General features: G+C 57.1%; 7 protein-coding genes across 7 annotated transcripts; 4 read left to right on the top strand and 3 right to left on the bottom strand.

Annotated features, from left to right (window-relative positions):
* Nucleotides 1-392: 392 nt before the first annotated feature.
* On the top strand, nt 393-3,494 carry CDEST_07316 (uncharacterized protein). Its single transcript, XM_062923475.1, has 2 exons — nt 393-2,351; nt 2,436-3,494. Exons 1-2 carry the CDS (start codon nt 2,317-2,319, stop codon nt 2,611-2,613), a joined length of 213 nt encoding a protein of 70 aa, XP_062779526.1. The 5' UTR covers nt 393-2,316; the 3' UTR covers nt 2,614-3,494.
* A 4-nt stretch (nt 3,495-3,498) lies between these two features.
* Nucleotides 3,499-6,071, top strand: CDEST_07315 (uncharacterized protein). The gene has a single exon (XM_062923474.1). It carries the CDS (start codon nt 3,676-3,678, stop codon nt 5,746-5,748), a length of 2,073 nt encoding a protein of 690 aa, XP_062779525.1. The 5' UTR covers nt 3,499-3,675; the 3' UTR covers nt 5,749-6,071.
* Nucleotide 6,072: 1 nt separating this feature from the next.
* On the bottom strand, nt 6,073-7,518 carry CDEST_07314 (Putative villin/Gelsolin, ADF-H/Gelsolin-like domain superfamily). Its single transcript, XM_062923473.1, has one exon. It carries the CDS (start codon nt 7,304-7,306, stop codon nt 6,080-6,082), a length of 1,227 nt encoding a protein of 408 aa, XP_062779524.1. The 5' UTR covers nt 7,307-7,518; the 3' UTR covers nt 6,073-6,079.
* Nucleotides 7,519-7,520: 2 nt separating this feature from the next.
* On the bottom strand, nt 7,521-11,521 carry CDEST_07313 (uncharacterized protein). The gene is made up of 3 exons (XM_062923472.1): nt 10,380-11,521; nt 8,308-10,227; nt 7,521-8,213 (listed from the first exon to the last, which is right to left on the bottom strand). Exons 1-3 carry the CDS (start codon nt 10,568-10,570, stop codon nt 7,937-7,939), a joined length of 2,388 nt encoding a protein of 795 aa, XP_062779523.1. The 5' UTR covers nt 10,571-11,521; the 3' UTR covers nt 7,521-7,936.
* Nucleotides 11,522-12,910: 1,389 nt separating this feature from the next.
* On the bottom strand, nt 12,911-15,508 carry CDEST_07312 (Putative carbohydrate kinase, FGGY, ATPase, nucleotide binding domain-containing protein). The gene is made up of 3 exons (XM_062923471.1): nt 14,963-15,508; nt 13,706-14,888; nt 12,911-13,536 (listed from the first exon to the last, which is right to left on the bottom strand). The coding sequence occupies exons 1-3, from the start codon at nt 15,172-15,174 to the stop codon at nt 13,297-13,299; spliced, it is 1,635 nt and encodes a 544-aa protein (XP_062779522.1). The 5' UTR covers nt 15,175-15,508; the 3' UTR covers nt 12,911-13,296.
* Nucleotides 15,509-16,477: 969 nt separating this feature from the next.
* On the top strand, nt 16,478-16,977 carry CDEST_07311 (uncharacterized protein; the record flags this gene model as incomplete). Its single annotated transcript, XM_062923470.1, has 1 exon — nt 16,478-16,977. One exon carries the CDS (start codon nt 16,478-16,480, stop codon nt 16,877-16,879), a length of 402 nt encoding a protein of 133 aa, XP_062779521.1. The 3' UTR covers nt 16,880-16,977.
* A 3,167-nt stretch (nt 16,978-20,144) lies between these two features.
* CDEST_07310 (Putative major intrinsic protein) lies at nt 20,145-21,915 on the top strand (the record flags this gene model as incomplete). Its single annotated transcript, XM_062923469.1, has 4 exons — nt 20,145-20,148; nt 20,668-20,956; nt 21,091-21,631; nt 21,742-21,915. 4 exons carry the CDS (start codon nt 20,145-20,147, stop codon nt 21,913-21,915), a joined length of 1,008 nt encoding a protein of 335 aa, XP_062779520.1.
* Nucleotides 21,916-26,478: the final 4,563 nt, after the last annotated feature.

Genomic DNA, 26,478 nt, shown 5'->3' with positions numbered 1-26,478 from the left:
AACTGCCTTCGCTGAGTGAAACATGCCAGTTGGTAAAAGACCTCCAGGCATGGTCCTTTTGTGCTCATGAAAGTTGCAGTAGTGCGAAGTACAGTACTTTTTCGTTTGACTCCTTCCAGATGAGCCATCAAATTCGGATTCATCAACCTTGCTCGGTGATGCAGGACGAGCTGCGCGGTGCTTTTCGTCAGGGGTCTTAGTGCAGAGGCTGTGCTGGGCCGAGGCTTACGATTGGCCCGTCGCGTGGTGTACATGTTTGGTTGGGCATTGCTGGTTTGATATTGTCCCATTTAGCGTATTCGGACAACGTGAGGGCTCACAGTCGCAATTTCAAGTACTTTTCCCAGCTTGAACCTGTCTATATAAGGGCATCAATGCCTCTGCGCCCGTCGCGCCACCTCGACTCTCCATCATCAAGACACGGCCTTATCCATCCTCATCCAACATGCAGCCAGAAATCATCAATCTTCATACCAGCTCCCTCTCAAAGTACCCACACCAACCTCAAGCAGGGACACCAAACGGCGCGGTCCTGTCCGACAGTCTGAAAGTAAATGCTATCCCAGAAGCCAAACTTTCTGCCAACCAGACGAACCACATGAGTGGCAGCTGAAGACAAGCGGTCACAGCTGTTCAGTCGAAGGAAAAGAATCTCTAGCCCAGGCAAACCAACTGCGAACCATCTTAGGCAAGACGAGGCAATCCGGACGCCTTCTCGACCTTTGGCGGACCATTGATGCCTAGAGAACAGGCAGAGTAAGGCATCATGAGGCAGTTTTCGAGGTGGACTTCGAGGCGGGAAAAGTGAGGCGGGAGGCCTCGTGCAGCGTCACTCTGCATGATGCAGAAGCGTCACCCATCCTCACCGACAGAAACGCGAGCCCGTCCCATTGGGCCACGTCAACATCGCAACGCCCGCCATCATCGACGCGAAGCCCACGACACCACGGCGTCGCGCGCACATACGACCTGACCTTGGACGCTTTTCCCGCTTCCATTCCGACCCAATGACAGCTCAGGTATCCGGACAGTCTCTTATCTTGTTTTGCCCCGCTTCGCCCGGTCACAGTTGGCCCGAGAGTGCCGGGTTTCTTTTCGTCGTTGCAGCCTGCCGCAAAGGTCCAGTTCGTCCTCTTCCACTCCAATCAGCGGATGAGGCACTTTCTCGGAAAGGAGCGATTCGCGTACTACAACGATATGTTGTGTTCCCAGAACCAAGGAGAGGGGCGTGTGAAAGACGAGCTTGAAGTCAAGCTTGTCGGATTTTCGAAGAGCGCTCGCTGTCTTGCAGTGTTGCCGCCTTAAGCTCTTATAGGGGTTTGCGAGCTGTTATGGCTTTGTGATGCGCGTTTCCTGTTCGGAGCCAAAAATCTTCTCGGGCTGGATCACGTTCTCGCGGTTTCACTTGGTCGACTCGAGATTGTCGAACTTCCAGACCCTCGTGCGTCTGACGGCGCCGGATCCCAGAACCCTTGGTTAGATGCTCTTTCATTTCAGTCTCGTCCCCATGTACTTGTATAGTGTTGGAATCACCGTGTTCCTCTGTCTCGGTGGATTTAAGAAGGGTGAACAATACCCAAGTCCAACCTACTCCACCCGATTCTTGAACATCGCCTGGAGAAGCGCCGACGCCAGACAACAAGCATTGCAAGTAGGGGGGTTTGACCTACCCCCGAGTCCACCTCCGGCTCGAAGCCTCGAGAAAACGGCTCTGCTCACCCATTGCATATATTGCTAACAGCCGTTGAACTCATGCAACCACCATGATGTGCCCGCGGTGGGGGTGCCGCTTGTATCATCACGACGGTCAACGCTAGCACGAAAACCTGCATTGGACCATTGAGTCTGGACCTCACGAGCACCCAACGAGACCACCGAACAACTGACGAGCAATCGCTCGCTCCTGGACTCGTCGACACTTGATATGCTGCCTGACAACTTGCCTGATCTTGGCATCGAACGCATCGGTCAAGTCGTCTTCTCCAACCTCTATGGGTTTTCTCATCAACCCTAAGCGGCTCTTGTTTACACTTCGTCGACAGACAGGAGCCAACCAAAAATGCATTTTGAAGTTTTGGGCTCGGCGGCATCTTGGAGAGCAAATGGTTCGCCTCTTCCTGCCATGAAAGTCGTATTTAAACCTTACAGATTTGGTCCTGAAAAACTTGGCTTCAACGTTCCAAGCACCAGTATACTCGCGCGCTCGTTCAGCCTACCAAGACAGACGACGGCTCATAACCTCCATACGCAATCCCGGCTACAAAATCGGCCACCTCTCGTGACTCACAGGTTCCGCTCTGCAGACGTGTAGGAATCATGGGCGCGCAATCCCAGAAATCCGCCTACAATGGGTAAAATTTAGCAACCATCCCTGGGGACGGGGCGCGAGGACGCACGGCGAGGGCGGCGAGCTTCGGGCTGACCGACGCAAACAGTCATTCAACCCCAAAGCAGACTCACGTGCACTCGACGGAGGAGTCGAAAAAGCAGCTTGCGAAGCGGCGGACCTCCATGTACCTCGGCCAGCCCGCGTCCGAAGAACCGAGCGCATACAGGGCCTCGTTTCGTTCCACTGCCGCCCACGATGCCAGGCGAGAATCGAGGCCGATTTGAAGCGGGCCATACGACGGCTCAGCGGCAAATAAGCACAACCGTTTTCTATGGACGGCATATCATAAGAGGCGGTTCACGACACGGAGCAGTCGGGCTCGCTGAGGGTGTTGGAATCGGCGTAACGGTGTTCTTTGGGAACGGGAAGAGAGATATTATCAATCTAATGTACGCTTTAGGTTCTCAAGGGGGTGGGGGTTCTTTTCTCTTTCCAACACCCATCCATGTGCTCAACGGGCGTCGTAAGTCAGCAGTCGCCGCCGCATCCCAAGACTACAACCAAAATAATGTCTCGATCCATATGGACCTGTTTCTCTCCCGATCACCTACGTTATCCCCGTGGTAGAATCGCAGCGCTTGCCAACGACACTCTCCTGATCGAACTCCTCGGCCAGTTACCGAAGGTCGTGTTGTATACACACATGTGTTGAGGAGAAAGGCGCCATGCAGGACATTGGCTGTCGGCTGCCGGCTGCTAGACTCGTTGCCGAATGTTGTTGAACGGAAGAGCGTCCGGGTTGACACGTTGGAGGCAGTTCCTCGGCCGTCTGGCTGTCTAGCAGGGCAAGCAGCATGATTTGCCGTTTTCAGAATGTCGCCATGAACAATACTTGCCTGAAAGAACTCTCCCGCATCTTCCTGCGGCCAATATCTTTTCAGTGGTTACGCCCCTCAGACACACATATGCATGCATTGCTGCAGTGTGTTACTTGTGGTTATTCTGTTCGTCTGCCTCCCTCATTGCGGGTTCATTGCATGCAAAACCTGACCGGCCTGCGAAGTTTCATTCGCCCCTGTCCATTAGCCTCCACGTACGAAATGCATGCCGAGGGGCTCGTTGACGCCGGCGCCCTGCAGTTCATATGTTGGGCAACTCAACCAACAGGGAAACCTAAGCAGCATCTTAAAAGCCTGTAAGACCTACCGAGGCCCTTTAAACGAGTTGTTCCTGCCATTACCATCCATGTCCCGCCTGCTCTCGCACTCAAGAACTAGGTCGCCTGTACGAGCGACCCCATTCCCCGATTGAATCAGATACCAACGCCAACGACACCGGCTTCCACAATGAGCACCGCCGTCTTGGACTGTCCCGAGGACAGCAACTCGACGGACTGCCTTCTCCGGGCCGTTCTGCGGGTCCTGAAGGAGAACCAAGACCAAGGAGACAGCAAGTATGACTGGGACCCCGTCACTTTCGTCTTCACCGTCCTCCTGGGCGTGGGCGCACTTGCGTTCGCCGGCCTCACCATAGCGCAGGGCCTCGTCACCGCGAGGAAGGGGTATCGGAAGGCCAGCAAGCGTGCCATCAGCACCTGGGCGGAAAACACGCAGAAGGAGTGGATATGGGGCGAGCTCAACTTTCAGTACACGGCGCGGACCCCTATCTTCCGCATCGATTATCTGCTCGACTGGGTCAAGGATTGGGATTCCAATGGACTCACCATACGCCCCGGCTCGCCTTACAAGGATGTCGATCCCGGCCACGTGCTTCAGAGCGCGAATGCGGCAACCTGGATCGCCTTCTTCAAGGTCACCGGGCTGGAAAAGGTCGAACCACCGAGAAAGGCCGAGCCATCTGAGAAGGACAACCTACCGGTCAAGGCCTGGCTCCTGGATAGGTTCGGGCTGCAGGAAAAGGCCGAGTCGTCGGAAAACGACTGCGGTCTCCGGTCAACCGTTGCCGATTTCCTGCCGGACGACCTCGTCGCCGCCCCCGCGTACGCCCAAGGCGGCGTGGTTATCGCGGCGGCCGCTGCCGTGGGAATCCAGAGATGGCCATTCACCAGGGGCATCCCCGAACAGCCCGTCATCATTGGCCGCTCCTTTCAGTTCGACTTTCGCCAACACCCGATACTGGGGTCCATCGGCTCGTTTTCCAACCACCACCCGACGGACGAGACAATAAAGGTTCCGAGCCCGCACAAACTCAAGAGCACCATGCAATACGCCCTTGGCATCATCAAACTCCACGGCTTGTCACAGTCCGAGGACGTAAAGATCAAAGTGAACTTGGTCAGTGACTACGAATCGTTCAAGGATCAAATGGTGAAAGTCGCCGAGGTCACGCAGTCTATTCATTCAACGACACCCTTCGATAGGTTCTACGGGTCGCGTGCCTATCTCGAAGAACACGTCAATGTAAATCACTGTCTCTTCAAGGCGGTCACGCCGGACGACCCTCCCGAGTTGTTCCCGCTCACTTCATCAAAGCTCACCGTGGATTGTTCGCTCACCACCCTTGCGTTGTGTGGCAAATACTGGGCAAAGGCAGATCTCCACGCATTCGGCAAGTCGGAATTCGGAAGCTGGCCGACTCCTACTAGTGAATACCCCCTCCCTTCCTGGCGCCCGTTCGATTGGGGTGTTGATCACGGCTGGGGAAGTGTCAAGCCCATGCTTCAGCTGTGCCTCAAGCAGGTGAACAACCCTGACGAGGTTCGCGAGTGGTACGGCAAGGCCGATCCTGAGACCCAGCAAGATCTTCGGAGGCGCATTCTCAAGCAGCTGCGTCTGGTCGACATTTGGTTAGGGCACGAGGAGGATGTGGATTTCCGCACCGCCGACCTTTATAGGACCTACCTGGTGCTTTCGCATGCGGAGAAGGCGGCGAAAGCTAAGATCTTCAATGCTCCAGTAAATGAAGCCGGCCGGGACGGGTCTCATGCCAATGATAACAGCAAGTTCGCCGCCGCCGCCCGCAGCCGCCATCTCCCGATAATACGGGGGATTCGCGACCTGCTGGACACTCTGAAGCTCGCCCGAGAGACTCTCGAAGCAATGCTCGTTCCGGATGGGGAATCAACAATACCTTCAGAGCATCTTGATCATCTAAAGGAGGTTTTTCGCAAGTATCAAAAGGAATTGGATGTCATTACTGCTCCGTTTTCCGACATGTCAACAGAAAGTACTCAAATGCTGGTGGACAGACTATGCGTGGTAGTGGTCTGTAACTCGGAGCAGGAAGACGGATGGCCGTTGTGGGACCGCTTCTCGTCGCTGAGGGACGACTCGACGAGGGATGTCGACGATGTGCTCATTTTCCGGTTCATTCTGATGGTCCTGCTGTTCCAGACTGCCATTGACAACAGCGAGGTTCTCAATTCCAGTTTGTGGGACAGAGTCATCCCCATCATCTGAGATGGAAGGGGGGGGGGTCTTCCGATTTGTATCTCGATGCTACCAGGTTGATACATATAGGACCATTTTGGGCGGGGTCCATCTGGCCTCAAAGTTGTGCCGTCAACTTCTCTCGCTGAGTAGGCGCATCTTGCTTAAGCTCTTTTGATAAGGAAGCTTCCTTTTGGTAAAGAGTAGGCGGATGACCTTGTCGAGTTTGGTGAGCTTCGACATGTCATCTATTGAATTCCTCATGTAAAGATAACTCCCCCGAGGAAGGATGATCCGAATCTGATATTGTTGCTACAACAACAACCCCCCTTTTGCGTCGCCGCCTTCTCTTCCAAGTCTACTACGCCTGCACCGCCTTCAAGAACGCCCGGCTCTCGCTGCCCTGCCTCACCTTGGCCAGCGGCGTGAGGTGGGCCTCCTCGGCCCCGCCCCCTCCCTGTAGCTGCCGGATGTACGCCTGCGCGACCCGGAGCCAGTTCGACCTCTCCCCGCGGCTGGCCCCTTCGCCCTCCCACACCCAGACGGCGCGCCCCGCGTCGTCCAGCAGGAACACGTCCTGCCCGTCAAAGTCCGAGAGGGCGGCCCGGCCGCCGTCCTTGACGACGTCGAACCGGAGCTCGCCCGAGGCGTCGCTGAGCCGGAAGAGCTTCTGCGGCCTCTCGCCGCCGGCTTGCGCCTTGGTCGCCGACCGCACCGGTCGGGGACACCGGAACCCAGACCGGGGCGCTTCATCGTCCTCATTGTCACCGCCGAGGAGCGTCACGACAACGCGCGACCTCGACTCGTCCTGCGCGAGGACCTCGACATCAATGTGCTTGGCTAGCGTCATGTCGTTGACCACCTGCGCCGCCTTGGCCTTCTCCATCGGGCTGCAGCTCCGGCCCTGCCACTGCCAGATCTTGTCGCCCGCGTCGAGCACGAAGACGTCGCTCTCGTCCAGGCTCTGCCACCGGGGCTCCACCTCGTGCACGACGACGCCGCCGGCGCCCGCCGACGGGTTCTTGAAGATGCGCAGGAGGGTGAGGACCGGCTCCTTGGCGCCGCCGCCCCCGACGTCCTCCTCCTCCACGTGGCGGAACCCGGAACGGACGCCCCCCGAGCGGATCGAGATGCGCGGGAACAGCTCGAGGAACGCGTCCGAGGGCGCCGCCTGCAGCTCGCGGTGCTGCGTCGCGGCGCCGTGCAGGAACTCGTCGAGCTCGACCGTCTTGTAGGCGGCCGTGCCGGCCTCGTCCTGCGAGGTGTGGGCGCCGAGCCAGAAGAAGACGTCGTGGCCCAGCCGCGCCGTCTCCTCGCTCTTGCCGACCTTGTACGAGTGGAGGACAATGTAGCTGTCGCCGTCCAGGAACTGGCCGTATTTCTCCCGCGGCCACGGCTTGACCTCAAAGTCCTCGATGCGCCAGACGTGCAGCCCCGCCTCCTGGCCGACCTGGCCGTCGTTCCAGGCCGGCTCGGCGGCGGCGGACTTGTACTTCACCTGGTGGTCGATCTCGGTGCCGATGAGCTCGACGTTGCTGTCCTTGACGTCGTACTCCTTGAGGTGCACCAGCCCTTGGTTCGGCGCCATGGTTTGTTATTGTTGCAAAGGTTTTGTGTGAGGGGGAAGTGTTCTCAACAATGAATAGGTTCGTCCAAGTCAAATACACAGAGGCGGTCCGTCTGGTTCAGAGGGAGTTGCGAAAGCGATGAGAGTTTTGAAGGATGGCGAGAGAGAGGGAGAGGGAGATGCAGGGAGAAGCGTTTCAACGTCACTGGACACGGACGTTCAGCATTATGTGGCTCGGTTCGGCCTGATCACGGTGGAGCGTTGTTCGTCAGCTTGTGTGCGGGGGGGATCATGATCAGCGGGATTTTCAATTGGACCGTCCTCACGGCTGGCTGGCTCCCTTGCGGCTGTAATATATGTAAGTTATCGCGAAGCCACACACATACACACACGCCACCCCTTGATCCATCAGCAAGACAAGTATGTACAACGCCACACACCCATGAACGCCTCAACAATGAATGTTCCGTCAAGTCCTTCAGCGCCAGTCCCAGCTTGCATGGTGTTTTTTGTCTAATTAAAAAAAGAAGAAAATTGGATGGAAACAATGGAAGCAAACCTCCGGTCCGTTCAATGAAGAGCATGGTGGGGGGAGGGAGGGGGGGGAGGATATATAATATGCGCCGCTGTAACAACGACAACAAGAGATCTTCAGTTGAAAGGCGTGTTGAAGCCGAGCCAATCTGACTCGGGATCCGGCACTCCGGTACTCCTCATGGAATCGCCGCCCAGCCCGCTCATGGCCTGGGCCTGCAACAGGTTCGTCTGACCGTTTGCCATCCTTATCGGCTCCGACATCTTGGGGTAGTTGAAGAAGTCGAAAACGTCAATGTTGTCGAGCTCGCTCAGGGACGTTACCTGGGTCGATGTCGGCTCCAAACCAGAACGCCGCGTGGAGGATGTCAATGTAACGAGATCGTGAGCGCTCCTGCGAAGACACGCGCACTGTTAGCAAAAGGACATAGAGAGAGAGAGAGACGGTTGGGAACAGGCGCGTGTGGATGATGGGGGTTGACACTCACTTTCTCATGGCGGTGAAGCTCATGTCGCCCTGACGCCCGCGCTGCACCACCCGGGCGAGGATCTTGGCGTAGTTGTTCGCCACCTCCCAGTACTGCCCGACATGGCGCAGCGTCTCGATGAAGAAGTCAATCTTGGGATCGACGGGACAGCCGACGGTGGCGGCGTGGATGAGCAGCAACCGCGCAGCCACCCACAGCGAGAAGGCAAACGGGGGCCCCAGGAGATCGAGCCCGTTGGCCTCGAAGACGTCCTGGGCAATGTCGCCCAGGCTCTGCACGGCGGACAGGCACCGCTGCATCGCGTAGTGCGACGGGACGAAGATGTGCGACCGCACGGTCGGGTACGCGGCCGAGGAATGCAGACGCACGACCGAAGTGACATAGGCGCTATGCAGCATGAACCAGTTGGCCACGCGGCTGGCCGGGTCGGAGTGGCACAGGGCCGATATCCTGCTGTACTCGCTCGGCAGGCTCTGCAGCCAGTTGTCGAGCGCGCCGTCGAGCGACCTGTACGTGTTGCGCCAGACGGCCATTTCGGCCGACGACGTGACGTTGATGGGCGTCTTGAGAAAGTCGTGCACCTTGCTGAGGATGCGCAGGATCTCGCAGTGGTACGAGAAGCTGCCGAGGTTCTCGGGTTTGTTGATGGCCGGGGTGTCGGGCTGCTGGTCCGAAGCCTGGCTCCACGACCGCGTCTCGACGGGGACGTTCCGGGAAAAGAGGTCGTACGAGCATGGCAGGCCGCGCTTCATCTTGCTGTCGTCGAGCATGAAGTCGAACGTCGTCGTGGCGATGGTCGCGTAACGGTCGAGGAGGTACACCATCCAGCAAAGCCGCCGCCGGCCCTCGTCCTCGATCCAGGATTCGGGCCGGCCCATCGCCACCCGGCGGATGGAACCGGTGTGCGGTGTCTCCTCAGCCTCGGCCGTGAGGTACACGCTGCTCTCCTCGCAGAGCTCCAGCTGCCTGACGTTTTGGGCGAGGAGCGCGAGCATGTTCCAGCCGCGGGGTCCGTTGGAGGTCCCGAGCTCGTCCAGGCAGAGGATGACCAGGGCCCTCAGTGCCGCGATGCTGACGTTCTCCATGGCGTACATCTGCACCCGGTGTTTCGATACGGCGTGGTAGTGCGACCGCATCTCGGACGACAGCCGCTGGTCTTTCAGGAACCTCAGGGTCGTGGCGACGATGGCGTGCAGCAGGACCCGGTCGGCCTCGTTGAGGGAGGTCGAGCCGAAGAAGGCGCCAAAGGTTGTCTTACGGTCCAGGATCGGGCACCACGTGTTGCAGTGTTTGAAGTACAGGTCGACGAGCGTGTAGAGCATGTCATGCGGTGGGAACTCGGACACGGTCGAAACGGTCGATGGTGCATCTTTCCGAGGCCCCGTGACGCCGGGTGACGCGCCTGGCTGGCCGAAAGAGTCGCCTGCCGAGAGGTTCAGGAGGGCCTGTACCGAGGTTCGATCGCCGGCGTTCTGAAGGGCGTCTTGGGCATCGCCGGCCTGCCAGAAGGAGCTTGAGAAGGCGGGCGTACGACCGTTCGACGTCTGCGACGGCGGCGGCGGTGGTCTAGGGAGGCCAGGGCCCGGACTGATGCCGTTCCCGTCCTGACGAAACCCCGCCTCGGGCTGAGAGGGCGCCTGGTTGCTGATGGCCGGCGAGAGGGTTTGGGCGGTAGCTGTAGCGGTGGTGGTGGTGGCAGCGACGTGGTCGTTGGAGATGTGCTCCTCTACACGACGGCCGAGAGCTTGCAACAGGGCATCGAGGCGGTTGACCTTGGCCTCGAGTTCGAGACTGAAGCCGATACGACTCCCGGGTTTCTGTCTCTCCAGGTAGACGCAGGTTCGGTTGTGCCGGGCACACCACGAGCACGCGGGCTCGGCGCGATCACACTTGACCTTTCTCGCCTTGCACAGCTCGCATCTGAAGGGGGGGTTTCGTCCGTGTCAGCCAGAGGCCATCTGTAACTTTCATGTCCACGTCCATGTCCATATCCGTCTGCATGTCCATGTCCATGTCCATCTCATCTCATCTCATGCGTGGGTCACGCCATTGGGCAAGAACTGGAAACGTACGATGTCTTTTGGTGCTTCTCCCTCTTGCGCTTCCTCGGGGCGCCGGCCGAGCCGTTGTTGGTCGTGTCATCACCACTCGAGCCCTCGTCGTGGCTGAAGACCGAGTTCGCTTCCTCCTCGGCCATTTGTTGCGGACGTGCATTCGCATTCGTGTCTAGCATGTCTGTCCCATTGTCGTGGGAACTCCACATTTCCCCTTTTTTTAACTAGACGGAACTGCGAGATGGTGTTTTGCTCTTATCAGGAGGGGGGGGGGGACCCTTTTCTGGATGGAGCCTCGATCGAGCCTTGAGAGGAGCCTGGCCGGAGTGTGAGGTCAGGCGGTGGTCATTTCACTGGCAGGCCGGATGTGCAGCAGCAGCAGCAGCAATGCAGCGGTAACAATAGCAGCAGCGGCGGCAGCAGCAGTACTAGTGGGCGGCGGCGGCGGCAAACAGGGCCAAGCAACAGACGGCAGCAGACTGGCAGACTGGCTGGCTGGCTAGTGAGTTGCCTCAGCCGGTTAGGTCTAGGATGACCGGAGAGAAGGATTGCGCCGCAGCACCTGGGGGCGCATGGGTCATATCCCGGCCTTGCCCGGGACGGAGGGGAGAGGAAGAGGAAGAGGAGGGGGGGAGGGAGGAGTCGTACGTGGAAGAGAGCAGCGTATGACGGACGACGATCTGGCTGTCAAGAGTCACCTCCTCTCTGTGCTCGTGTCAGTCAGGTTGTCTGCGAAGTGGGTGAGAGGTGAGCGTGCTGTATGCTGTACTGTGCTGAGCTGTGCTGTGCTGTGCTGTGCATGCAATGCGAGTCTGCAAATGCAAGTCGAGAACAAACAACGCGCACTCAATCAACAGTGGAGAGGGAAGTGGAAAACAAGCACCGAATCTTCAGCGAGAGGCAAAAAGAGGGCCCGCCCTAGGTCGGCCGGGTGGGAAAAGTTCGGCAAGCCAAGACCGCGATGGAGCGACTTTGTCAGCAAAAGACGAGCTGTGCCGCGGGGCGGTTCGGGGTTTATCGCCCGACACACGCACAAACACTGCGCACACTGAGAGTGAGAGTGAGAGTGAGACTCAGAGTGAGATTACGAGTGACTTTGCGAGTGAGAGTGAGAGTGAGTGCGGGTGCGAGTGTGAGTGGTGAGAGATAGACCACCGGAAGGAATGCAAAGGAAGAGAAGGAATGGGGGGGGAAAAGGCGAAAAATAAGACGAAGGTCCAGTTATCGGCCCACTTTCATCCACAGCCAGAGTTGCATCTTGGCTTCGACGCCGCGGCATTCACATAACTACTCAGATATCCGTAAGTACAGAGATTGCGGCCATCCCCTTCAACCAACCCTTTTCTTCCGACCACTAATCGACATATAATGTATCGCTCTCGGCCAACCGAGAACGAGGACGAGGACAACGGAATAGCATCAACAACAACCCCGTTGCGCTGTCAACGAGCTTCAACCACCTAAGCCCCCGAGCTCTCTCCCTTTTCCCCGGGAGACTGATGTACAATCACACAAATACCTGGACACACACGCATACCCTTAGAGACCCGACCATCCTATCCGTCCGCAGGGCAGGCACAGGCATGGAACGGACGGGACGGATGGAGCAGTCTTGGGGGCGATGACGAGAATAGGAGCCATCCCCGAAGCCATCCGTCCGTCACAAGACTTCGACCGGCCAGACTGACTTGACTGGCTGGCAACCGCAATGCAACGGGCCCAACGCAACGGCGCTCGTCAGCCATAGGCTGTTCCATCCAGCAAGCTAAAAGACAAGACATGCAATGCAGGAACCACGCCGCCTTTCATTCCCCTCATCCTGTCAACCCCTCATCCTGTCTCCAAGCTTTTGTATTTGCTAACGTCTAGCCTACCAACCTACTGTACTCTGTACAGAGTACCAACAAGCCTGTAGAATCTTTTTGGCCTACTGTGCTGAACACACACACGCCCCTCCCCCCGGCCGCTCCGAGCTCTTTTCCCCGCTCGTTGCCGTCGCCCCCTGTCCAGCCTACTACCGCGGGGATCATCCATGGGGCCATGCAACGGTCAAAAGGTGGGGGGAGGGGGGGTAATGGTAAAAGCCTGGGAGTGAGAGACACGATCGTGGGCTTAGAGTCTTGGGAGTCTTCTACCGCAGACCCAAAGCCAAGAAAGGAGACTCCCTCTTCCTCCACCAGCCCCTTTCTCTCAGGTGGCTGACTGACTGACGTCTCACCAGCCCGCTCACTGACTAACCATACTCTCTTGGAGGGTGGAGTGGGAGAGGGTCTTGTTCGGAACAAGGCCGCACAAGGGGTCCGACCTCTCCAACTTTTTCTTTCTGACGATCCCAAAAGTCACTGACTGACTTGACTGACTCGGTACCGAACGGGACGGATGGAGACCGTGGAGAACGCCTTTCCAATCTCCGATCATCCGGCAAGGGACATTCACACGTGGAGTGTGATCGAGACGAAACATGCGACTGGGCGGGCTTCTTCCCTGGAAATACCCCCGTCTGACTTTGGGGGGGGGGGGGGGGGGGGGGGGGGGGCGGGCGCGATCTTGTAAAGATTGGCAACCAACGAACATCGTCATCATCATCATCATCATCATCATTATCACAGGGGTAAGCAAAGTTGAGAATGGGATCCGAGGATCCAGATTCCAGCACACACATGTTCGGATTTCGACACACGGCAGGGGAAAATCGCGTCATACCCTCCGTCGAACTATCCTATGATACAGATGGAGGGATTTTTTCTCCTTCCAAAGTGGCGCCAAAAAAAAAAAAAAAGGATTCATGCGCGCGCGCGGTGCCCATCGTGATTGGACTCGCCCCAAACGACAACAGACTGTGGTATATCGAAAAGAAGAAGAAGAAGAAGATAAAAAAAATAACCAGAAAAAAGAAGAGACATCATGACGTGAAAGGGGCACAAAAAGTGTCTCTTTAGCTCGACCAGCCCTTGCTCATCTGGACGGCCTTCTCCCAGCGGCCGAAGCGCTGGGAAGCCTCGTCCTTGGAGATGGTAGGCTTGAAGATGGTGCGGCCCTCGAGGTTGACGTCCTTGAGCTCGTCGAAGCTCTTCCACACGCCCACGGCAAAGCCTGCCGCGATGGCCGCGCCAAGGGCCGTCGTCTCACGCATGCCGGGGCGGTTGACAGGGATACCGATGAGGTCGGACTGGGTCTGTTTTGGGGGGTTTACATGGGTCAGCCAGCCTGTTTCTTGGATCTTCTCCGCCAGGGAAGGGGAGAAATAAAGTGAGAGAGAGAGAGAGAGAGAGGGGGGGGGGGGGGAAGAGATGCTCGGATAAGGTCCGGCGACCGGGGGAGGGGCATCTTTTTCTAATCCTTACCTGCATGACGAGATCCGAGTTGCACATGCCGCCGTCAACGGCGAGCTCCGTCAGGGCAGCGCCGCTGTCCTTCTCCATGGAGTCCAGGATGGCCTTGGTCTGGAAGCAGGTGGCCTCGAGGGTGGCGCGGGCGATGTGGCCGCGCTGGGTGTAGGCGGTGATGCCGAAGATGGTGCCGCGGGCGTCGTCGATCCAGTAGGGCGCGAAGAGGCCGCTGAAGGCCGTGACGAAGGTGCACCCGCCGTTGTCCTCGACGGTCTCGGCGAGGGCGCTGAGCTTGGACGAGGACTCGATGAAGCCGAAGTTGTCGACGAGGAACTTGACGCTGGAGCCGGCGACGGCGATGCTGCCCTCGAGGGCGTACATGGTCTTGCCGGGGCCGAAGTCGAAGGCGACGGTGGTCAGCAGGCCGTGGGAGGAGATGACGGGCTTGGGGCCGATGTTGTAGAGCAGGAAGCAGCCGGTGCCGTACGTGTTCTTGGCGAGGCCGGCCGTGAAGCCCTTCTGCCCGACGAGGGCGGCCGACTGGTCGCCCAGGCAGCCCGTGATCTTGGTGCCGCTCAGCAGGGTGTTGTGCAGCGAGCCGTAGGCCTCGGGGTCCGAGGAGCGGACGATCTTGGCGAGCTTGACCTTCTTGGGGTCGACGCGGAACCAGTCGATGAGGTCCTCGTCGTACTGGAGGGTGTGGATGTTCATGAACATGGTGCGCGCGGCGTTGGACGGGTCCGAGACGTAGACGTCGCGGGCGATGCCGCCGTTGAGCTTGTAGACCAGCCAAGTGTCGATGGTGCCGAAGGCCAGAACGCCGCGCTCGTAGGCGTCCTTGACCTCGGGCACGTTCTCGAGGAGCCAGAGGAGCTTGCCGACGGAGGGGTACGTCGACAGGGGCAGGCCGCACCGCTGCGTGAGCTCGCTGGCGCCGAGGCGCTGCTTCAGGCGGCGCACGAGGTCCTTGGTGCGGGTGTCGGTCCAGACGATGGCGTTGTACAGGGCCTTGCCGGTGGTCCGGTCCCAGAGCACGGTGGTCTCTCTCTGGTTGGTGATGCCGACGGCCTTGATCTGGTCGCGCGAGTGGCCCTGGGTCTCGAAGGTCTGGACGGCGCCGTCAATGCACTTCTCGACCGAGGAGACGAGCTCCTCGGGGTCATGCTCGTGCCAGCTGTCGCGAATCGCATTAGCCTTCCTGATAATTCGAGATCATCTTTTTTATTTTTTTATGTTTATTTTTGCGACCACTGGGGAGGCTCGTCGACTTACCCAGGCTGGGGGTAGATCTGCTTAAACTCCAGCTGGTGGGTAGCAATGACCTCGCCTTGTGGGTTGAAGATGAGGAAACGAGTGCTCGTGGTACCCTGGTCAATGGCACCGACGAAGGAGATGTTGGGGGCGGCGCCCCCGTTGACGGAAGTGGGAGACATGTTGGTATCGGAATCAGGTTTGAGTCGGATGGGAAGAAGAGACGAGAGCATTCAGAGACGGTGACGTGCGCGACCGAGGAGGAGGATAAGACGAATGGGAGAGGAGGAGGAGGTTTGGGTATCTCTTAGTTTGTTTGCAGAGCGAGGATGAAGAGAAGGAGGAGTGATAGAGAGTGAGAGACAGAGGGACAACACGATGGGAGAGTGAGTTAAGTTAAGTTTCACGGGCTGGCAAAAATATTTGTAGGTGCCGCGCAGGCGGGAAACCCAGCTCCGCCCTCCGTCCTACCCATCTCCAACGCGACGAGACGGAGAAGGCAGAGTGAGGGTGAGGAGGAGGAGGAGGGTGTGAAGAGAGACGGCGTGTCGGGTTAGCTCCCTCCACGGGGAAACGACAGCTTCCTCGAGGAGCTACCCCTCATTCCCATGCAGGTCTCCCCCCCCCTCCCCTCCTCTCCTCTACCCCATCCCCCAGATCGTGTGGAGATGACACGAGATGAGCACCAAGGAGCTGGACTCTTAGTTTCTGGTACAAATACAGGATCCGAGAAGAAGAAAAGAACCCGCCAGTCTGTCAGATGGGGAGGGGGGTGGAAGGAATGGGTGGGAGACCCCAGATGCAGCATCCTCAATACCGGGGGGGGGGAAGACACGCGAACGGGTCAAACGGGTTGAACGGAGTGGGTTCTGCTTTCTTGACATGTGCTCACGAGGAAATTGTAGGAATCCACGACAAGGGACAGGCGGGGAATCCTTTCTGAAGGAAGAGAGAAGACGAACCGGGACGAGAGGAAGAGAGAGAGAGGGACGAACGGGGTTGGCCGGAGGAGGATTCGGGATCGAGGCACCGAGTTACGTCGGGCCATGGTTCGAGGTTGGCGAGCATCGTCGGCCATCATCAGCGAGGGAGAGAGAGAGGGAAAAAAGAGTGGAGGAGAGCGGGACGAGGTTACGGGGATTGAGAGCAAACCGGACGGCTGATGGCAGTGGTCCCCCCCCTCTCTTCATTCGCCCCCCTTCACGATGGAGTTTGATGTCATTTCCCAGTGGCGCCGCGAACCGCAACGAGTTTCGGGCTGCGTCGGCGAAGTCGACGGGCGGCGCACGCGCGCGGTGGGTCCGGCCGTATGCCGGTCTTTACGTAGGTAAGTACTTTGTAGTGTACACCACTACTACCTGTACTCCTCCTGGCTGTCTCATCATCTCCAGTAGGGGACCCGGAAGAGGTCCATGACCATGGCCGGTGGCCCGAGGCTCTTGGAAGAAAGCGGGGTTTCCGGGCCTTGTCGCTCACTCGCTCTCTCTCTGTCTCTCTGGCACGCTATACACCGGGTAGAGCCCCAAGAAGAGAAGGATGCGCCGGCGGTCCCATCCGCGGGGCGTGTCGTGTGCGTGTCATGTGTCTGTCTGCGCCGCTGGTTTGCCGCATCTTGATGCTGCTGCTGCTGCTGCTGCTGCTGCTGCTGCTGCTGCTATTTGCGCAGACGATGGACCGGTCATGGAACACGAAGCATGGAACATGGTACGAGCATCAGCAGCAGCAGTAGCAGCAGTAGCACTGCCACCAGCATTGTGCTTTCCGGCTGAGACTGTGGTCTGGACCGGACTGGACTCGCTCGACTGCTGTGCTGGATCCGGACGGCGGAAGGCAGATTCGGAGGACGGCAGACGGCGGACGGCGGACAAGGGATTCGGCGCCGGGGAACAGCCGGCCGACCAGCTTTCCTCGCCCGCAGCGCTTCCCAACCCCGACTGACAGGCAAAGACAAACCAAGGGGTGACATGACAGTCTCGTCTCCCACGTATAAGCAATGGGCGAACATTGAATGAGACCAACAGTAATAAGACCTCTTGAAAGACCAAAAAAAACCACTTGCCGACCTGCCAAACCCGCCACCCTGCATGACATGTCCCGTCTTCCCCGCCCTCGACTTCTGTTCCGAAACGGACAAGACCGGCAAACCCAACCAGTCTTCATGTAGGTGTGCATGTTAGCGTACACTACACACACTTTTATTTTTTATTTATTTATTTATTTAGGCTTTCTACTTCCGCCAGGTTGCACCCGCCCGCCCAGCCCCCTTCGTCTCATTCGTCCAATTTCGAGTAACCAACTGCGGGGGAAGCCAAGATCAAGTGAGAGAGAGAGATAGATAGAGAGAGAGAGGCGAAAGTTGCATTGCATTACGAAAGGGCAAAAAGAACCAAGGATCACGGCTGCGGACTTGACAGGACAGGGAGGGGGTCTTCTTTTTGCCTCTATGGAGGTATGCAAATACCTGACACGCTAGAAAGCAAGTAAGCGCTGCGTGACCGCGGACCGCAGACTTACATTGCCCCTCCTCGGCTTGACGGGCATGCCGGACGGAGCTGGTCTTCGTATTGCAACTCTTCTGTCCTCTTTTCTTGCCCAGTCATGGAAGGGGGGGGCAGGCGGCTCTGCTCTTCTCAACCGGTTTGCTGTGGGTGTATTCACGTCATCGGTAGACACACGGTGATTTTCTTTTGTGTGGTTTTTTCCCCTATGGATTTTTTTTCCACCTTGGCTCAGAAGCCGGATGGGGACAGTCAACGAAAATTACTCCGAGGGGGGGGGGGGGAGAAAAAAAGACCACCCCCTCCAAAATAGAACTATAAGAAAGAAATAAAAAATAAAACAAAAAACTTGGGTAAAAAGTGCGAATGGTTTCACGTTCAACCATGACGGGAAGCAGTCCGTTCTCTTCTTCCCGACAAGTACTTACCCGTTCTCCGTACCACCACTACAGCGACCAATGGATGAGGTACGCTTCGTATGCATGACGTTTTTTGCCGCGGCAGTTTCGGAGGGGGTGGTGGTGGGATGGGCGGATGGGTGTGTGTGTGCGTGTGTGTGTGTGTTTCTGTCTGCATGCGTAACAGAGTTACTAACCAAGGTAGCGTTCCCTGTGCTGCACTTACACTACACTACACTACCTGTACATAGTAACTCTGCACACTGCACTACCACCCATGCGAAGTGCGTGTGTGTGGCTCGTCACTGTCAGATTTGGACACTCCACCTCGATGGACCCCTTGGCGCCCATCGCCCGGCCCCAGATGGTTTCCAGGGATGCATCATGGAAGAGGCAATCTTCCGATCTGATCAGTCAAGGTTCAGGAGCGAAAAGAGTCGCACTCTCGGCTTTAAATGGATGATGGGTGGAGAAGGGGAGGAGGGTTCAAACTGGGACCGACGAGGGGAGGGGAGAGGTCACACTCTGGAAACGCTCGCTCGACTGGGCTGGCTGGCTGGCTGGCTGGCAGACAGATAGACTCTGGGCCCTGCTGCGAAATGCAATTGCCGCGTACTGCTTTGCTTGACTGCGGATTTTATCTCCAAGCCTCTCTTGGAAAAAGGTCATGAGACTTGGGCCAAACAACCAACCCGTTTCTTCTACCCTTTTTTTTTTCTCCCTTCTCCCCTTCCGTCTCTATCCGCCTGGGTGAGATGACTGGCCTCAAAGAACAGGTAAACTGATGGCCTCTCTCTCCCTCTCTTCAAGAGAATCGAGTTGCCTGCCTATACAGATGGATACACAGGAACAGTAATCAGCATCTCTGATCCGAACCATCAGATACTTCTAAGTGTGGACTACTTGAAAGGATTCAGTAGACCGGGGATCCATCCTCCCCATCATCATCCTCCTCCGCCCACGGAAGACGCACCGAAAAAACTTACCTTTGAGTCCCACGGCGGTCCCCACGTCCTACAGGTACTGTATGTCCCACGACTTCCAACCTCTTTGAACGACCGACAACCCAAGTCGTTCTCCATCTTTTCTGGATCCATCTCTTCCTTCTCGCGCGCCTTCTTCATCTGGCCACGGCTCCGCCCTCTCCATCTTCATCATGTCCATCCCACTCTGGCACTCACTCCCCCCCCTACCTACGTTACCATCCACACGTGGGAACCGCCCCAGAAGCTTACCTTGCCTCGAGGGAAAACCGCATGCTTCCATACGAAAAGGGGATGGGGAGAGAACCAAAGGAGGGGGAGAGAAAGCCGCGTCTCTGCATCTCCAAAAGGGGAAGCCTGCCAGTTCTATTAGTGGTGCGGAAGTGAGTGTGGAGGGTGTCCTTTTTGCCTTTTCTCTTTCGTCTTCGTACCTCTACCTTCGCGCAACCTTGTGCGCTTTCCCCCTTCCTCTGCCCGTGGACCGTGGATCATTCGGCAAACAGATTGACAGACACACACATCCTGTACACACACACACACACACACACACATTCGCCCATCATACCTTGGCGAACCCCGGACAAACGATAACAGAAAGGATAGAAGGGGGGACGGGGGTTCCTTTCAATAAGCGGGGAAGCGAGCGGACGAAGGTCCAGAATTCCTCTCTCTCAAAACCTCGGCCGCCGTCCGGCAGACATATCTCGTTCATCTCGGCCGGCCTCCAACCTCATCTTCGGTGTAAGCCACCGAACTGCATCCGTATTCCCCCCTCCCCATCTCGTCCCACCCTTTGGCCATCTCTTCCTCTTCAATTTCTCTTTTTCCCACTCACTCACTCACACACTGAGCGACTTTCCATCTCTCCCGCGCCCACATCGTTCGACTTTTTTTCCCTCCCGCCCTTCGTGTCCCTTATCTCGTGTGCGACCATCGTCTCCATCCCCAATCCTCATCTCTCCCTCCATCTCCCTCTCTCCGCGAGATCCGTACCACCATAGCGTACCACGTAACCCGTTGTGGAACTCTCACGAGGTTTCCTATCACCGGAGACGCTTTGCTTTGCTCCTCCTCCTGATCCAATCCCGAATTGTCGGTCCCTCCCAGGAATCCGGAATTGGAGAGAGAAGATAGACACTCACCCCCTTCCCTCTCAATCTCTCTTGTCGCTGGAAGGATCCGCCCACCAGAGAACAAGGCGCCATCGTGGAATCTCCTGGAGAACATCCTCTCGAATCGGTCGACGAAAGAAGAGAGGTCCACATACCTAAACCACAAAAAGCTTTCGTACGCAACAAGCACTTGCAAGAGAACGTGATCCAGAATGGGTAAGCCTCAAGAAAAAGATTTCCCTTGCATTCGCCATACCTTGTAACTCCTCCTCCTGCCCCCTCCCCTTGTCTCCCTCTCCCCGGTTGGTTGTGTGAACCTCACCCCTCCCCCCCCCCCCCCCCCCCTCTCCCAACTCTCGGTCCATGTCCCTCTCTCTCCTCTTTCCCCGTGAAAGCAGACCGCATCCCGGCGCACTGGTTGCAACGGTGTCCGGCCCCGTGGGAACACCACGAGCCCGTGGGGACCATAAGAAGATGCTTCTTCCCCATGGGTTGGGCGTGGGATGATATTCTGGCCAGACCTTCGCCTGTCTCCTTCATCTCATCCTTCCATCACCATCACCCCGCGTTGTGCTTCCTTTCTTCTCTCTCTCGTCCCATCTTCATCAACCTTTTGCTACCTTTTCTGCCTTGACCCTCTCTTCCTCCCTCCTCCCCTTCTCTACCTCTCTCGCGCGTCCTCTCGTCAGATTCAACTTATCGGTTCGTTTCTAATGGTGATCACTGTCCATACAGCGGAATCGGTGTCTGAGTCTTCATCTGTCGGAAAGCAACATATCCCGACCTTCAAGCACGACATGGGAGGCGAAGAGACCCACGAGGAGCACGCCGTCGGCAGCATGCTTCCCCCTCACCAGGAGGAGAAGCAGCTCGCTTGGGCCCGCATCCGAGAGAACCTTCAGGATGGCTTTTCTGAGTTTTTCGGAACCATGGTCCTCGTCTTGTTTGGTGACGGTGTCGTTGCCCAGGTTGTCCTGAGTAACAGCACCAAGGGTGACTACCAGAGTATCTCTTGGGGCTGGGGGTAAGTGAAAGAAACCCTTGCAATCTCTCCGAATATTGCACACACATACACATACATAGTTCCATACGTGACTTCAACGTATGCGAAGCGTGCGTGGCAGGATGGAAAACAGATGAGCTGACTCGATACTCCAGATTGGGCGTCATGCTCGGCGTTTACTGCAGCAAGAAATCCGGTGGTCATCTCAACCCGGCAGTGACACTCGCCAACTGCGTGTACCGTGGCCACCCGTGGCGCAAATTCCCCATCTACTTCATTGGTCAGCTGCTGGGTGCCATGGCGGCGGCCTTCATTGTGTACGGCAACTACATCAAGGCCATCGACGCGTTCGAGGGCGGCGCCGGAATCCGCACCGTCGGAGGACCCAACTCCACGGCCGGCGTCTTTTGCACATACCCCGCCGAGTTCATGACACGGACGGGCATGTTCTTTTCCGAAGTCATCTCGTCGAGCATTCTCCAGTTCGTCATTTTCGCCCTCGCCGACCCCGCCAACGGAGCCGCCGGACCCTTCATGCCCTTGGCCCTCTTCTTCCTTATCTTCGGCATTGGTGCCTGCTGGGGTTGGGAGACGGGCTATGCCATCAACCTGGCGCGTGACTTTGGCCCCCGCCTGGTTTCGTACATTGTCGGATACGGTCCTGGTGTGTGGTCCGCCGGTGGATACTATTTCTGGGTAAGGAGAATCCTTCTGCCTCGGCCCCTGTATTCCTTCGATGGAGCCGGTTGTCGTGTGTGGCGAAAAACTTTTACCGAGGCTTGTGGCTAACAAGAAACGATTGACAGATCCCTATGGTTGCCCCCTTTTTCGGAACCCTCCTCGGAGGCTTCCTGTACGACGTATTCATGTACACGGGAGAGAGCCCGATCAACAGCCCCTACTTTGGCCTGACCCGTCTCTTCCGGCCCCGTCGGGACGTGTGGTCTAACACCTACAAGAACCGCTTGGATAAGGTGTAGGGGGCCACAGCTATCTTCATGTGTTGCTGATTTGTTTGTGTGTGCGTGCATGAACGAGAGAGTCATTTTCATCATGAATGATGAAGACGATGAGTCAAAGATCCGACGTTGCCAGGGTCGTGAAGAGTGAGGAGTAAGGAAATCAAATTACGACGGATGATACCAAAGAGGTTCGGAAGAAAGAGAAGGACGGGCGGACGAACTCGAAAATGTGAACGAGACGGGGCTGAAAAGAGCTGAACTACAGGAGTCCTTTTGCTCCTCCTCACGGGTCGCGTATGAGAGCGAGCGCGTTGGGTCTGACGGAAAGCAAACCAGAGAAAGAAAGCAGCAACATGAGAGAAAACAATCTGCCTTACGGTGGAAAAATCCTGGGGAAAAGCGACAGAAGGCATAGTTCTCGATATTTTGCGTTGCTGTCTGAGTTCGTCGACATGTTTCGATGCTTGTCTTATCCGTCTTGCTAGGTCGAAGCGTTGTGTCGAATATGGATGGGATTGGCGGTGTTTTGTTTCTTGTCTGACTGTTTTGTTGTTTACTATCGGGAAGGGCAATCAGACTCGGACTGGTTGTTGTTCATAAATGTCGGGTTTTGGCAATGAACCACAAAGTTTTCCCATGCTTAAAACCGTCGTCGTAAAGAGAGGGCGTCTATCGGTGACGATGCACGAAGCAAGAGAGAGCCAGCCAGCCCAGCCACCAAGAGCAGAAAAAACAGGCTTCCTTCTGCGTGTGTGGTAAACTTATTAGGAGGCGCACCGGCAACACTTTAGTATATGTTCGTGAGTGAGGGCACCCATTTGGGATCCTTGGGAGAGAAAAGCCACTTCGCTGGAAGATTGTCACGACGCCCGAGGTGCGGGCCAGGCCTGGCGCCTTGGGAATTATTCCGTCGTGTCGGCGATTTTTCTCAAGGGGACCAGAAAAAGGGGGGACTAGCCGCATACACGGCACACCCACGCCGCCGGATTGCGCTTTCCAGACCCTGGACTGCCAGTGTAAGTCCAGTCGTGAAGCGCCATTTGCACGCAATCAATAAATGACAGTCTGGGCTTGCAGCTGCTGGAACTGGGATTGCCTGAGTACAGGCTGGCCAGAACACCAGTGAAGAGACCCAAGGTGGTTCTGTTCTCGAAGGGACCGGTTAGTGGTTTGCACGTCCTTTCTAGGAACGGCTAGAATCCAATAGTTGCGTGGATTCGGTATCGTGGTAGCAACGAGGCCGAACGGCCACCAGTTTCGCGGATCCCCAGTAGGGGGCACCATTTCCCCGGTACCGATGGCGTCGTCAATGCTCTCTCACCTCGACCGTTGGCAGTAAATGGCATGCAATGTGGAGAGAAACGGCAACACAGCGGTACCGACCTTGGTTGGCCATACCGCAAAAGTCAGATTCCGGTGCGCGCGTCCGGTCGCACCCACCACCAATCTAGTAAAGCTTCTCCTCCCCTCGCGAGTCACGCTGCATTTGCGCATTGAAACTTCGGACGGGCTTGGTAAGTTGTCAAGCTTTGTGGCAATTTGCACGGTCCGTCAATCGCACGCGCACTCTGCTACCCACGTAGGGTGAGGGAGATGGGCAAAGTTGGGGACGGTCTCCTGTCGCCCGAACTTCTTCACACGCCAGGTTGGGGAGTAGGCGCGCATTGGACGGAAAGGCAAAGGGGAGGCGATGGCAAGGCCGGGTCGCTGCGTTGCAATGGTATCGGATGACCTCCCTCTGGACAGTTCGGAAGCAGATAGTGAGTGAGCATGACCTCTCTACCATGAAAGGTTGCGATGTACCGTGGCGGAGTCGAGTAGAGTTGGCGTTTCGTTGCGTGTCAGTCGAGGTGACCAGAGTTCCTGTACAGCGCAAGGGACCGAAACGACAATGATGGACCGATGGCAGTGCTATCTGCCATAAGCTTTCGCCCAAGCTGACTCGTCGGATATCTGTCCCCGATTGTTGGTTGTTATCCAGGACTCAGAAGTCGGCAACTGTCGCGTGTCGCGAACGGTTTAAGGTTGAATTGGAGTACTTCAAGAAGCGCGGGGTAGACGAGTGTGGCACACTCGAACAGCCAAGAGCCAGGAAGACTTTGGAGAAACGTCGTATTCGGGCTGCACCATGTGTCCGTGGGCAGGATTACTCAGAACGGTTGGAAAGTTCGAAGGACCAGATTGATTGGCTTTGGGGATAACGATGCCGACGTGCTACTGTGTGAGATTGGCACTTTGACAGATATCATAAGTGGGGCGCAGCTGCAGTTGCGAGTTTCGAAACGCGACAAATCATCGAGTCCATCAAGCGGTGACTTGACCGGGTGCTTGAGCGCAGCACCGCGTGGTGTAAATCGACTGGGGGGAGGGGGGACGGGTATTTCGAGTGGCATGGCATGACCTTTGGTTCTGCGTGCAGGGACTGGCTGGCTGCCGGAAGCCAAATAAACAGGGAAGGCAGTTTTGCCATGCTGGAACAAATGACTGACTGCATCGTGACCTTCGGCGGACGGTGACGGCGGTGACGGTGACGGACGGTGGGTGTGTGCGTGTGGCGGGCGGGCACGGGGTGCGGGTGCAACAACGGTGTCCCTACCGCGGGCGCATTCTCAGAGGGAGGGGTTCGAGTGCGGCGCCGGGTCCAGTATTCTGCACGTAGATGTACAAGATGGAACGAGGGTACAAGGCAGAGGTAGAGTGACTCGAAGAGATCAGATTTCGGATGTCAGCCGTTGAGTGGGCACGGGAATGCGATACAGGTAATAATCGAGTCAGGAGGGAAACGGCGGCGGGTTGAAGGCAGGTTTCCTTGACCTGGATGGCTTGGCGGGTGGTGGTAGTGGTGGTAGTGGTGGTGGTGGTGGTGCTCGGTGGGATGTGTGAAGTTGACGGGATCGCTTTGCTTAGCGCAAAGCAGAAGCGGTGGCGCTCGGCAGTGGTGGTGAATTGGCCGTCGGTCCCGGGAGCCAGAAACGGTGCGCGGTCGGGAGAGGAGGGCGGCCGGTTCTTAAGCTGGGCCAGATGTCTGTTCGAAAAGCCCTTCAGACAGCTTCAGACCCCTTCAGACCCCTTGAGTACGCTTGGGCAAGCCTCACATCGGGCCTCAAGATGCAAAGTGAGGCGGGCCCAGAGTAATCAGACCCCGGCCAAAGGGCCGACATGTGAGGCTTGCGGAAGGAGAGCGACAGTTAGTGCCAACATGGCGTGGCGGCGAGTGGGCAAACATGCCACGATGGATACTTGGGAGGAGCCCGTAAAGAGAATTCAGACGCGGGCCATTGGCCGGGCCGATTGCTTGTGTTGGTCGGTCTGGCTGTCTGTATGTCTGTTTGTTTTGTCTACACTAGCATCTGTCTCTCTCTGTCTGTATCTTTTGCTGTTTGGTCCCTGATCAAACAGTGTGGTTAGCGTGTGTGTGGTGGTGCGGTGCAGTTGGGTGCATGCGTGTCTCGAGATCCAGCAGGCAGCGGTGCTTTGGTGCTGATTCTGCAGACCGAGTGTGTACAATAGCATGTACCCATGCAAGGTAAGGCGCCTGCTATGCTGTGCTCCGGGGTTTGCAGGCGGCTGGCTGTGGTCGCGGAACAGGAATACCGAGGCAGGGCGAGCTCAAAATTAATGTGCGTAAAGTGCATGATGGAGGAGGATTCAATGGGTGTCAGCAGAAAAGAGGGGAGGGAAGACGGGATCTCGTCGCAGTGACGGAGCCAATGGGATATCCAGGGGAATGCCAGCCCTTCCTTCCAGATTCTGAGAGAGAGATTCCGCACTTGCCCTCGGAGGTTTCCGCCGATCATGGCGAACCAGTGTCTCCAATTTATTCTATATGGGGCCGTCTGCCTTCGGTCCCCTATTGTTTTCTCCAATTCTTTCTTCAGTGTTCGGTCCTCACAGCCGAAGCTGCCGAGGCAGGGGTGTCGTGGTCCACTGGGGGAATTGGCGGATGCGGTTGTCTCACAAACACCGACAGGAACCCGACGCTGGTCCAAAGTCTCGGCCTCCAAATACCGAATGACATTTTGAGGCTCTGACCGGAAACACCGCACGGATGGCATAGCATAGCGACGACTCTTTCCCAGGCCGCCCCCGGGCCCCCCCCCCCCACTCCTCGCCCCTCGACATTGGGGCTACTTCCCCATTCATTTCTCCATGGATCCGTCACTCAGTCACTCACCCACTCACTGCCCGCTTGCGTACAGTACTACCCACCAGCTGCTAGCTCGGACTGGGCTCGGTGCCATGTTTTCCTATGCGGTCCATGATGTCAGACCCCAACTGGCCGACGATGCAAAAACGCGACGACGCGACAGGTAGTAGCTTGGAGTCGCCCGGCACTCACTGGACAAGCAACGAAGGGGTCTGGCAAGGAGCCATCAACAAGTGCTATGGCGGCAATGATGTTCTGCAAGGTACCTACTTAGTGGCCTAGTGCACGGCAAGTAGGGGGGGAGCTCGAGGGTACTGTAGTACATCGTAGTGTATCTATCTGTGATGGTGAATGCCAGAAACAGAAGCCAGCTGCCGGACCACGTGGGGGTGCGATCCAACCCAATCCTATCCAATCCAGCCCAGTCCAATCCG

The sequence above is a fragment of the Colletotrichum destructivum genome, chromosome 4 (genome assembly GCF_034447905.1).
Source record: "Colletotrichum destructivum chromosome 4, complete sequence".
Lineage (NCBI taxonomy): Eukaryota > Fungi > Ascomycota > Sordariomycetes > Glomerellales > Glomerellaceae > Colletotrichum > Colletotrichum destructivum.
This window is presented reverse-complemented; position numbering and strand designations above follow the sequence as displayed.